At 43.4% G+C, this 13,150-nt stretch overlaps 1 protein-coding gene across 1 annotated transcript in view; it reads right to left on the bottom strand.

Annotated features, from left to right (window-relative positions):
* SUZ12 (SUZ12 polycomb repressive complex 2 subunit) overlaps positions 1 to 13,150 on the bottom strand; it is an 819,404-nt gene that overhangs the window by 307,197 nt on the left and 499,057 nt on the right. Inside the window, exon 9 of the mRNA XM_085617193.1 lies at positions 9,808 to 9,913. Coding sequence (XP_085473319.1) covers positions 9,808 to 9,913 — 106 coding nt within the window. The remainder of the gene's footprint in view (positions 1 to 9,807; positions 9,914 to 13,150) is intronic.

The raw sequence follows: 13,150 nt of genomic DNA, 5'->3' as shown, positions 1-13,150 counted from the left end.
TATGCTGCAGCTTTCTCTCCTGTCTGTCCATTACGGTCCTGCCTCTTACCCCTCTGTTCTCTGTTGTACATGTGCATGGTCCTGTCCCCTCCCTCTTGCTTTCTATGGATTGTTGTGCTGCACTCCCGTCCCGCATGCCCTGTGTGGTGTATTGTGCTGCTGCAAACCCTGATGCCTGCCCTGCAGGGTCAGTTTGGTGCACCTCTCCATGTCCCTCCTGTCCTCTGTTATCCGAGTCCATGTCCCTACCCCATTTCCTTCCATGATCCAATGTACCATACTTGCGAACATTTTGAACTTGGTAAGAGGGAGATTTTGAAAAAAAACTGGGGTATTGATTTTCCCCTTTGAGTTGCATTGAAAAAGAGGAGATTGTAGACAGGAGACCGATCAAATAAAGCCCATTTGAGCTTAAAAACATTGGACGTTTCCTGGCTGAATCGGGTCTGTTGGCATGTATGGTTGTACTACCATTGCCTCTTCCTTCTGCCCACAATGGTCTATTACATTGCCACAGCCTCTCTTGCAAGTCCTGTATTGTTGGTTTGTTGCCCCTGCCCCCCTTTCCACTGCCCTCCATAGTCTGTTGTGCTGCCACGGCCCTTCCTGCCTGCTCAGTGTGGTTAAATTGTTGCCTTTGCACCCTCCTACCTGCCTTCAATTTTCAGAGTCCGTGACCCTGGCCTCTGCCTCTCAACAGTATCCTAATGAACAACTAGATTGCTAACATTCTATATTTATTACAAAAGTGTGGAACGCCTGACGTCATCTTGATGTAATCAAAACTGTAATACCTAGAGCATTTCCTTTAGAAATTACATATATGAGGGGGTCTTATTGGCATCACAATTATGGTTAGTGCTCTAAAAGACTAAAATAAGGACATATTTTCTGAGTTTTCAAATAGCGACAAAGCACTTTTAAATTATTTGTTACCTTTATGTTTTTTTATCCAGTTGACCACTTGATTAAATGTTGCACTTAGGGGAGAGGATGTGGTGTTACTTCCAGAACTGCAGACTTTGCAACTGGGGAACCAGGTTGGAGTTTCTGCTTCAGCTCGACATTCTGTGATTCTGGTCAAATCACTTAATCTCCCCATGTCTACAACCAAAATGAATTTGTTCTTGTGTGATGTAACCAATGCTCATGTAAAGCACTCCAATACCCGACAAGTCTGCACTATATAACACTGCAAAAACACAAAATAAGTGTTTTGCACACTTCTGTCATTGGGCTATATTTGGGCTACATCTGGGTGATTTTGGGCTACATTTGGGCTCTTTTGTCTCCGGTGGCCTGCTTGGGAGATTTATTTGTTATGAAGTTTCCTAATTTACTCATGTACTGCAGTCTCCTCAGTAGGAAATGCTTTCATTTTTTTACTTTGATTCCATCATGAAGGTATTCAGATATGTCACACATTTGCCATAAATTCTGAATGTTAGCACTCTAGTTGCTCATTAGATCACTGTAGTAAAACTACTGTTCACCATGGAAGTCTGCTCCTGGTATTAAAAGTGCATCTTTCAGTCTGCATGTCAGAATTTTTTAATGAAATAGAAGAGGATTTGAGAAGTCACTCAAAATGTGCCCTCATTTTCTTTCCTCAGCATTAATCATAATTTCTATGGCAAATTCAGAATGTTAGCACTCTTTTTGCTCATTAGATCACTGTAGTAAAGCTACTGCTCACCAGGGAAAACTGCTGCTGGTATTGAAAGTGCATGTTTCAAGTTTGCATGTCAGAATTTTTTAATGAAATAGAAGAGGATTTGAGAAGTCACTCAAAATGTGCCCTAATTTTTCTTTCTGCAGCACTAATCATACTTTTTATGGAAAAAAGAACCCCCTCATTTTGTTCCTTTTTAAATTAAATGTTTTAAGAGTTACCACTTTTATCCAAGCAAGATGGCTTCAGGTGTGCCATACGTTTATCATAAGTAGGACTGTTAGCGCTCTTGTTGTTCTTTGGAACACTCTGGGAAGCTGCAGTAGAACACAAAGGAATCAACTGACAGTCTCTGCCCTTGTTGGAAGTACATGTTTTACTGAGAATGTCAGACTTCATTCTCACATGACTGAGAAAGATAATGTGAATTTACAGAAAATAAGCTCTCAGTTTAGCTTATAGATCACCTTCCAAACCTCTGTGGGAAAAGCATGAGAAAATATTTTTCTCTCAATCATGATATCCCAGCAGAAGGCTTTTTCACATGGTGAAATCACCTTAGAACATACCACAATTCCTAAAAATGAGTATGGTACCATCAACAAATGATTTATAATGTAACTAAAGTCTTAAAACCTTCTATTAACTGCAATGCGTTTTAATGAGGTGCTATCATGTATATTGGTCCCAAGATGGCTGCCAACACTTCTTGGATGAAGTGCTGACAGCCAATCAGATCTCAGGATGAGATGTGTGGTTAGGCTCCGCCCACATATATATATGATTTTACTTTTGATTTTCTCAGGAGAGGACTACCTCTCTGCCAAATTTCAAGTAATTCTGTTCAGCCGTTCGGGCTGTACCTTGGACTAAATGTCCCTATGGAAAATTGCATGGGGAAAACGCGTTTTGGGACCCCCCTTTTTTCTCAGCTCCCGCTTGACGAATCCCCAGAGACTTTCAGGGTAGGAGCGGAGCCATGCTACAGGAATTTTCTTTGCACATATATATACACACATTCAACATGAAGCAGTGAAGAAAACAAAGGGCATTTGAACTGCTTTAATTTGCAGCAGAAAAAACACACTCCTGCAAAGAGGAATGACCGCATTTCCAGCTCACAGGCTGCATTGCATAAAAACTGGCACCGTGCCTTTAAGGCAGCCTTGACCCCTAGCTTCCCATCATGCCTCAGGGGTGACAGTAAGGTTCATTGTTCTTTGTGGAGACCCGTAGGCCAGGGCACAAAGAAATTACATTTATCGTAAACATTTGCCCGGGGAGGCGGGTGGGTTGCTTAGGACTATTGATGAGGCTACCCCTGGAAGCCAACTAGGATTACAGGTAAGTAACTTATCCTTCTCTTCCAGGGGATCCTCATCAATAGTCATAAGCATATGAATAGAATAGCAAGCCCATCCCCATAACCTGCGGGCAACTGTCAAGCATAAACTCTACAGGATTGAGACATATCATGACTCCAATGAAATTAGCATTGGAACATATTCCTCAAGGAGGCTTGGCCCACTTGGGTATCTGCTCTGGAGTCAGAATCAAGGCAGTAGTGCCTAGTAAACATGTGTACCGATTTCCAAGTTGCCGCCTTGCAAATCTCGGCCATCAGTACATTATGCAAGAAAGCTACTGTAGCTGCTTTTCCCCTTGTTGAGTGAGCTCTAGGGGAAACCAACAAAGGCTTGTTCGCTAACTGATAAGCCAGCTTAATGCAGGACACTATCCACCTCGAGATAGATCGTTTTGAGGCTGGAAAACCTGTCCTGACGACACCATAGTTTAAGAATAATTGGACAGACTTCCTAATGGATTTCGTTCCCTCCAAATAGAATTTTAGAACCCTCTTGAGGTCAAGTGAATGAAGAGACCTTTCTGCTGGAATAGCAGGATTGGGGAAAAAGAGGGAAGGGAAATTGTCTGGTTAACATGGAAGTCAGACACCACTTTTGGTAATAAAGACGGGTGAGTTCTGAGAACTACCCGATTGTGATGGAAAACAGTGTATGGTTCCTTTGTGCCTGGATTTCGCTCACTCTAATAAAAAGGCAACTTTCCACATTAGGTGCTGTAAAGTAGCCTTATGAATGCGCTCAAAAGGAGGGCCCATGAGTTTGGACAGGACAATATTCAACTCCCAAGGAGGAGAAGGATGTCGGACAGGAGGAAAAACTTTTTTCAAACCCGGAAGGAAATCCTTGACCACTTGGAGCTGAAAAAACGAAGGTTGGTCAGGTGATTTTCTGTGGGCCATGCCCACCACCTACACTGCCCTGGCATACATCAGCCACCCCTCTAGCTGGGTGCCCTATGCCAGTGGTGTGGGGGCGCAGGAGGCCTGTGCTGCTACAGCACCCAGGTCCATTCCTGGGCACTGCAAGTGCAGTGCTGCCATATAAGAGTACATGGTGCTGAGAGCTCGAACACGAACTCCACAGCACCATAATGGCAACACTGAAGACTGAGAAGTTTGGTATCAAACTTCTCAGCACATTAAACCCGCACTGATGCCAGTGTGGGATTCAATGTACCAAGCACCCCAGAGGGCATCTTAGAGATGCCCTCTGAAACCTAACCTACAATCCACGTCTGGTCTGAGAGGCTGCCTAGGCTGCCACACAGCAGACATGTTGCTGGACCCCTGGGTAGGAGAGCCCCTGCTCTCCTGGGCCTGCAACAATGCACATCCTGTGCGGGGTGCCACATCTCCACCCCCAGGATGGGCAGGGGGAAGCTTCAAAGGCATGCAGCCTCTGTGAGCTTCCCCAGGCCACTGCAACCCCCCACTCTGGCAGAAAGCTTGGCCGGAAACCCCAAATAAGGACAGGGGATGTGCCAGCCGGCCAACCCCACCCCTCAGGTGGGGGAGGTGAGGTGAAGCACATCTCCGGGCTCTCGCCATCTTGAAGATGGGGAGCCCTGCCCAATTAGGACTAGGCTACTGCCCCCCTCCCACAGGAGAGAGGCAGGATAGGGTTGTACCCACCCCAGGACAGGGGCCCATTGGTCCCTGCCCTTCACCTACCTGTAACGCCCCTAAATCTAGTATTTAGGGGCACACTGAACCTTCCTTCCCCAGATTCTGAAATCCAAAGAAGAGCTAGAAGAAAGAAGACCTGCCCTGCAGCTGCTAAGAAGAGGAAGACACCAACTGCTTTGGCCCCAGCCCTACCGGCCTGTCGACCCTCAAACCTACTCCTGCTCCAACCCGGCATCTCTTGTGGCCAGCAACCTCACAAACCCCGGAGGACCTGACTACCTTTTGGCTCTAAGCCCCTGGGACTCCCATGAGTAGAGGCTCTACTCAAAATCTACTTTTAATCCACGGCATCAGCTCGGAACCGCGAACCCTTCGCACTGTGCACCCGCCAAGCCTGGCCTGTGCCGGAGTGAACAAAGACCACGAGGATGACCCTACGGCGACTGTGACCCCGAGACCGGCACCCAAAGACTTCCCTCAACGCTCTTGAAGAAGCCTGCAGCCTCAGAACCAGGTGCCCCCCCAACCGCGATCAACAGAGCATAAGATTTCCTGACACCTAAAGGCACCCCTGCACCCGGTGCCCCGCGGCCCCCTGTGCCCAATCCCGGGGTACCTATCTATCCTCCAACTACCCAACTAACCTCTCGAAGTGCTGGTGGCACCTGAAGAATCTTCGTCCCCGAGCTTGCAGTCTTTCTAAACCGGAGCCTTCCCATTGAAATCAATTGAGCGCCCGAAGGCTCAAAAGCACCCTGCACCCAGCCACCCGAGTGGCCCTGGCAGTGCAACCTCTACACCTATCTACTTTCCCACTTGCCCTAAGTGACCAGGAGCCCAGCTAGTTAGCAGCCACCAACCAAGGCCCCCCTACCTCTCATAGGATAACATTGGGCCTAACTCTCTCTGCAGCCGGCTGCCCCTGTGCCGCTGAGGGTGAACCAACTGTACCTACCTGACCCTGGGAGACCCCTGAGTCTATGCCCAGAACCTTAACTCTGCCAGTCAAGTACTTACCTTTAAACCGATAACTCAATTTTCTCCATAGGGTAACATTGACTGGTTTTTCCTGAAATTTCTTCTAAGTGTGGACTTTTCAAAATGTAAAATATTCACCAAAAATCAGCCGAGTTACAAAAACGAAAATACTCACCTGCTATTAGGTGAGCTCCCAGTGCTGGATCTTTGTGCCCAGCACGGACTCTGAAAAATACTTACAACTGTACTTAACAGTAACCCAATTTTCTCCCATAGGAAATCATTGACTGTTTTTCTGTGAATTTTCTTCCAAGTGTCAATTTCTGGAAACTTTAAATATTCTTTAAAAATCGTATAACTTCTGAAATTTTAATTACTTACCTGTTTTGGATAAAGGTCCCAGTACTGAGTCTAGTCACCCAGTACTGGATTACAAAAGTAACGAGAACATACTATACCTGCAACTTGAATTTTCTGCCGTAGGGAATCATTGACTGTTTTCTATTAAATATTTTCTAAGTGTAAACTTTTAAAATAGCAAAATATGGTCTAAAAATCCAACCAGTAATTAAATCGACTTTCATCACTTCATTCCAAGTACTGACCCAGAACTGAATCTAGGATCCAGTCCTGGAATTCCAAAAGTAATCCTAAAAGTAATCTGTTGCAAATAACTTGAAACTTCCATTGAACTCAATGCATTATTGTGTTTAAAATGGTGTTGCCTATTGCAACCAATTGTAACTTTTTACAAAAGTCAATTGCATATTGCAAAAGTATTTATATAAAGCATCTCATTCTGAGAAAGTATATTTTAATACCTATTGTTGGTTCTAAAATAAAACAAGCATACATATTTCATATATAAACCACTGGCCTAGAGTTCAGTTATTGAGTGTGTGAGACCATTTGCTGACTGTGTGTGCGCAACAAATGCTTTACACTGTCCTCTGATACTGCCTTACTGCTCGACCAAGCTACCACTTTAGAGAGTAAGGTTATATCTAACTTTAGCCTCTGCCAAACCTCTGGGAATATATATATATATATATATATATATATATATATATATATATATATATACACACTCCACAAAAAATCAAAGCTCCGACTTCATCGCAATACATCAATCATAGAAAGCGGACTGGCACTCTGGCAAATAAACGTCCGCCATTGCTAAATTTTGTTAAATAGCCACAGTGCGTGCAAATATGTATATAACTTGTTTTCAAATTTATTTGACAACTTAGGTTGTGATTTGACATGTATTCACTATTTGAACAAGGTATTATTGCCAATTTAGCAATGGCGGACATTTATTTGCCAGAGTGCCAGTCCGCTTTCTATGATTGATGTATTGCGATGACAGCTTGTGCATGCACTTAAAATGGCGACCTCCCGGTATGTGAGCAAACACCGAGGAAGGCAATTCGCCGAAACGCGTCTGTTTGTTATACCGGAATAAAAACATCTTCTAAGCGTCTCCCGTGAGTGCCTATTTCCTTTGCGACAGGAGGAAGTCGGAGCTTTGAGATATATATATATATATATATATATATATATAGCTTCATATACGTTTCTCATGTATATGTGTATATAGTTTTCGGGGTCCGCGCGAATGGGCGAGACAATTCATATGCTCATGACTATTGATGAGGATCCCTTGGAAGAGAAGTACCACATACTTTATTCTTTCCTGATCCATCCCAAAACATTACAATATTTAAAATGATTAGACCAGAACAGCTAAACAGAAAACGTAATAATTGATAGAGCAGTTTGGTCTCCAAAGACGCTTTTTAAGTGCAGTGTTATTAACACAGATCTATACTTGAGATCTGATTTGTAAGGTGACCTGCTGATAGTTGAATCATTAAACATCCAGAACTATGTCGCATGTAGGTAAAAGTATTTGCAATTTATTTACATAATCAATTGCTGTTTGTATTGATTCTAGGAAATTCCACATTCCTTTTCCTCATTAGATAATGACTCTAGAAAAGGTTGACATACTAAATGCAATGCATCACCTCAATATGGGAGATGCTAAAGATCCAACCTTTAAAACTTGTGGATCAGTCCATGTGTCAGGCCCACAGATTTAAGTACTGCTGCAATAAAAACAATATCTTACACGTGTATGTGGTCTGCTTAGGTCACCAATGTCGATCTAGCTGCTATTATGGATGTACTGAGGCATAGTGCTTCTTTAGTGATCAACTGAGGCAGATTATTCATATATGAAACGAAAAAGGTGATGTGAGGCTGTTTGCAATAAGTCTAACCACTGGCAATTGCTCGGGATAGCACTCCAACTAATCGTTTTTTTGCTCATCATGCTACCTCAGTCTTGACCCACCCATATGCTAATCAGTCTTGACCCTGCTCCTCATGGGAACAGTCAAGTCCAAACTGCCATGACAGATTATTCATACAATTGCAAATATTTGTACTATCACTTATACTGTTTGAATAAGATGGTTGCTTTGAAAAGTGGTTTGGTAACAGTGCTGCACTAGAAGGACATTACGCGCCAAATGAATCTGGGTAGATTGGGATGACAGCTCAAGAGCAATGATGCAACGGCCTTTGGAGCAGAAACATGGAGATAGCTAGCAATTCCACAGGTCTGCAGCAATTTTTATCTGGAGAATGAAGAGTGACATGTCGAGGAAGAAGTCTTCCAGCAGGGCACGAAAAATCAATGGTTTGGGAAGATTCTTCAATGCATGCTATGGAAACTCTTGAAACTTTGACAGGACAGGCAATTTTTAAAAATCTAGGTAACGGGCATGGTAGCATCAATGGACTGTTTTTCAAGTAAGAACTCAAAATAGTGAGACTTTAGCCTTTTTTGGAACCTACAGAACCCCATGCCAAATTAGATCCAATTACACAATCTGGGAAAATTAAGAACCTGTAACTAGCTTAGCAGGTGGAGATATTGGAAGAAAGAGGCAAATATAATTTTCCAGAAAGTAAACATGCTTTTAGTACCTCATGTGGCACAGGGTAGAGAGTAACTAAACCAAAACAAAATAGCAACTTCCACCATTATTAGACCGCTAGTTTTTAAAAACAAAAGAGTATATTAAGAGATGGAATTTCAGAAAGCAACAATTTCCATAGGAGTTCGAGCGAAAAGCTTTCAATTCTAAAATACAAGTCACGAGAGAAGATGATATGCGTGTCATGGGAGAGGCAAAGAAATCCACTCTTGTACTTCTAGGCACCTAGAATATTGAAAAACAGTGGCTCACTGTGGTCTTATTTTAGAATAATTAATTTCTAAATGGATTCATATTCCATCCAGTTGAAGCATATTCAAATGAATGATTCTCAATATTTTAAAGCAAATTACAAGAACCAACCAAGTAAAAACAAAACAAAACATCGAAAGCATTTATTTTCAGAGGGTAAGTTATAAATTCAATTGAGTGCCTGACCGGTGAATACACAGTGCAACAAAACTGAAGTAAAGGGTGCGCATACATAAAATGGCAAACGATTCTGGATTACAAACGTATTTGAATTAATGGGGGAGGGGGGGGGGGGGGGTCAGTGGAGCGTATGTAGTGTCAATTGTCGACTGTTTGAACCTCAGGGTTGTTGCGAAGTCATAATCAAGATGGGGAGTGTTAGTCAAGCACTGACTAAGGGCCAAACTTTGACAATGGGGTGGGAGGTAACCAATAATGGGATCCACAGGAAAAATCAATATGGTAAGTATTAAACCAGCCTCTCAGACAAAAGAGCAACTGTTCAGTGATTTCAATATTACTTGTGGTCCTTGGCTTCTGTATCGCAAATAGGGCATACTCCTGCTTTCTTATTTTGTTCTGGACACCTAAAAACATTTTATTATAGGTACCTGTCACCTCATTTCTATATGCTAGATCATAATGCTGACCACCAGCCAGCACTGCGCTCAGTTGTCCCCAGCTAAGCTCACAATTTGAGAATATCCACATACAAGTTACCATTCATTGGGTGGCAGAGACATATGAATAGCATACTTAATTTTCAGTGAAAGTAGTTAGGCAGAAATAAGACACATGGCTGAAAGCTGGTCATAACAAAAAAGATGTCCCTAATGTTTAATGGGCATGACAAAGTTATCAAACATTGTGTATCTTTAACAAACGTGAATGGTATTATTTGATACCTTGCCATCAAGAATAGTTTCCCAGGTTGCCCTTTTCTTGCTCATTGGGCACTCCTCCATTTCCTGCATGGCTACTTCATATTCACCGTCAAGTAATTGCAAACGCCTTAAAAAAAAAAAATACAATGTGACAAATGGTCTGCTGGCACTAACTTCTGTAGATCTTCAAATTTAAACACTTGTGATTTAAACTGAATTGGAAAAAAGCAAAGACCAGAACCAAACCCACACTTTCTTATAGGAATTACTATGGCATTGGTGTTTACAGGAGATGAAAGAAAAGCCTTATGCAAGTTTTGAACTAAAAGCAATTACAGTGTGTAGTTATGCGTATCTGATCAGTAGGGTCGAATATGTGAAAAGTCAAGGATCTGCAGGTGTTTTAAAAACCTATTTACATTCAGCAGTTTGTAGTTTCATTTCCACAATGCACAGCAAATATTTATGTTCACTGGCAGCTCTATAAGAAAAGGTTTTACACTTTTAATACTAATTCTCCTTTGTATGAATCTTCCTGCATTAGGAATCCTGGAGCAATTTTACCATACAAACATTTTTTAAGAAAGCAAACAAGTATAGAAAACAAGAGAAATGGTGTAAAGCAGACAACAGCTCTAGGTGGCCCGAGTCATGTATAACCTTGTATTATCACAAAGTAAACATTTACCTGGAACAAATAAGGCCCAGTCAACAAGGAGTTAAGAGGCTTTTAGAGGGTTATTACGGAACATTCTGAGGGAAACTACTTGAAAAGCTGAAGACTGACAATCATGAGAAACAATTCTTTAAACTCTGACTGCGAATCAAGTCAATAAATGCAGTTAGTTTGTCCCCTCTGGCATTCACAGTACCCTGTTTGGTGGTTGAGAACCAGAAAGACATTCTAATCAGCCAGCGACTTCGAGGTGTACGGCTCAAGCACAGGGTCCAGAATCCCACTCATCCCTGCTTGTTGCAGTACCACATGGCTGCAGTGTTGTCAGTGAGTGTCAGTGAGAACCTGCACCATAATCCGTCAGATTGATGACAAGAAGGCTTTAAGGGAGAGATAGATCACCTGAATTTCCATAAGGCTGATATGGAGTTGGTGCTCTGCTTGAGACCAGAGGTCTCCAATATCCACCACCCTTAAGATGACCCTTCAAACGCAGCAGTGACACAGCTGTCACAACTATGAACTTTCTATGGGATAGGGAGAAAGACCTGCAAACGGTAGACTGGCACCTGCCAGGTACCACTACAGATCCAGAGCCATCTCCCTTTAAACCTGAATGGAGTCATTCTATTTCTGAGCCCACTGGGCGATTAGGTTTCACTGCAGGGACCACATATGCACATTTTCCTGGATATCAAACAAGCTTTTGACACTCTAGGTTGCGAAATTATGCTCGCAGTACTGGGTCACTATAGGATACCCCACGCTTATATCCAATGGGTGAAACTGCTATATTCATCACCTACAGCGATATCCAACTGGGCCTTATATCTCAGTTTCCTACCAGGTGTCTTACAGCACACTGCAGGGCTGCCCCCTTTCCCCACTTCTCTTCATTTTGGCAATTGAACAGGAATAGGACAGCAGATCCCGCAAGATGAGGTACACAGTGGTATCCCTATAGATCATGTGGTCCATTCCATATCATTATATGCCGACGATCTGCTTTTATACTTAAAAGAATGCTGAGTAGGGCGGGTTGATACGGTCCAACTCTACGTCTTGTTTGTTGCTGTGATGTATTTTAGTCTTGCATATTTTTTTTTAATAAATCTTTTTTTATTAAGAAAACAAACAAACCATACAGCAAAGAAAAACTAACAAGGAGAAATCTCCAGGATTAGCACATCATCTAGGATAAACATATCACATTTACGACTAAAAAAATGAAAATAAATTACAACAGTGACAATACAAACACACAATGACAATCTTCAAGGTGACTCCCGGTCCACATTGTATGTGGCGTCAGCAGAAAACGGGGTACATAGAAATCCTCTATCTTCGTTCCAAGGGCCCCACATCTTTGTCCGTTTGCCTGGGCAGCCTCTACTTTCATACATCACCCTTTCGGCATGCATGCACAAGTCCATGTCCCCAGCCCAGTCTCAACGTTTTGGTATCACTCCCCCTTCCATATTCTGGCAATATTTCGTTTTGCAACAATACAGCCCAAGGAGACCCACAGTTGTTCGGTACGATTAAGATCGGTGGCATCCCAAATGTTCAGGAGACAGAGCCTAGGGGAGGGAACTATCAATTTCTGGCATATTCGGGACATGGTAGATAGAACCTCAGTCCAATAGTGTTGGAGAATCGGGCAGTCCCACCACTGATGTAGGAAGGTACCCAAGGAGCCGCAGCGACAAAGTGGGAAGGTAATTATACCCATTTTGACTAGAGCCGTGGAGGTGTAATATGTCCTATGAAGGACTAAGTTGTATCGGCTTAGGGCAGGATCGGATTGCTACCTCCCTGGGTGATGCTAAGGCCTCCCTCCAGTCCTCATCAGGTATGTCTCCTAGATCGTCAACCCATTTCATGTGTAGTTTGTCAAGTGGTTCCGGTAAGTTGGTAATTATCTTGCGGTAAGTTAGGGAAATGGCCTTGTCTGGGAAATAGTCGTCAAGGAGTCGGTCCTCTAGAGGTGATGAAACGGGCAGATCGGAGCCCTTGGGGATGGCTTTATTTATCGCACTGCGTGCTTGTAGATAGCAGAATGCCTCCCCTTCGTTCACCCTCAAGTAATTGAATGGAACCGCCAAACCCCCCCCCCACCCACATGTCCCCTACCGCAGAAAGGCCAATCAAATCCCATTTATCAGAAGCGGGTAGACTCAACAGTATCCCCCGATGATAGGATTCCAACAGTGGAGTAGCTCGCGAGATTTTACCCTTCCAACTTAACACGGCGGTGGCCGTATGTCAGAGTGAGACCGTGGTAGAAGTGGGCGGAAATAATGGTAAGCGCTTGGGCCCTCCATATAGCACTCTCATTCAGTTGCCCGCCGCCATATTGAACCGATCCATTCTATACGCTGGGTCCGTGGTGGGGCGGTGGGCCCAGTGATTAAGAGCCACCAATTGCGAGGCCCAGTAATAAGCTTTGATTGCAGGGAGTGCAATCCCACCATCGTACCAAAGTTTTGTTAAGGCAATGCGGGGAGTGCCGCCATCCCATGGCAATGAACGAACCTTGGAATCAATTGTTAAAAAATATCGTGGTGGGATAGGGTAAGGTGCATTTTGTAGGGCGTATAAAAAGCGGGGAAGCGCCATAATTTTGAAGAGGGCAGCTCTACCAAGTAGGGTGAGAGGCAGCGTCCTCCAATGCTGCACGTCTGCCCG

The sequence above is a fragment of the Triturus cristatus genome, chromosome 7 (assembly GCF_964204655.1).
Source record: "Triturus cristatus chromosome 7, aTriCri1.1, whole genome shotgun sequence".
NCBI classification, from domain to species: Eukaryota; Metazoa; Chordata; class Amphibia; order Caudata; family Salamandridae; genus Triturus; species Triturus cristatus.
The sequence above is the reverse complement of the archived record's forward strand: the minus strand, read 5'-3'. Positions and strand labels throughout refer to the sequence as shown.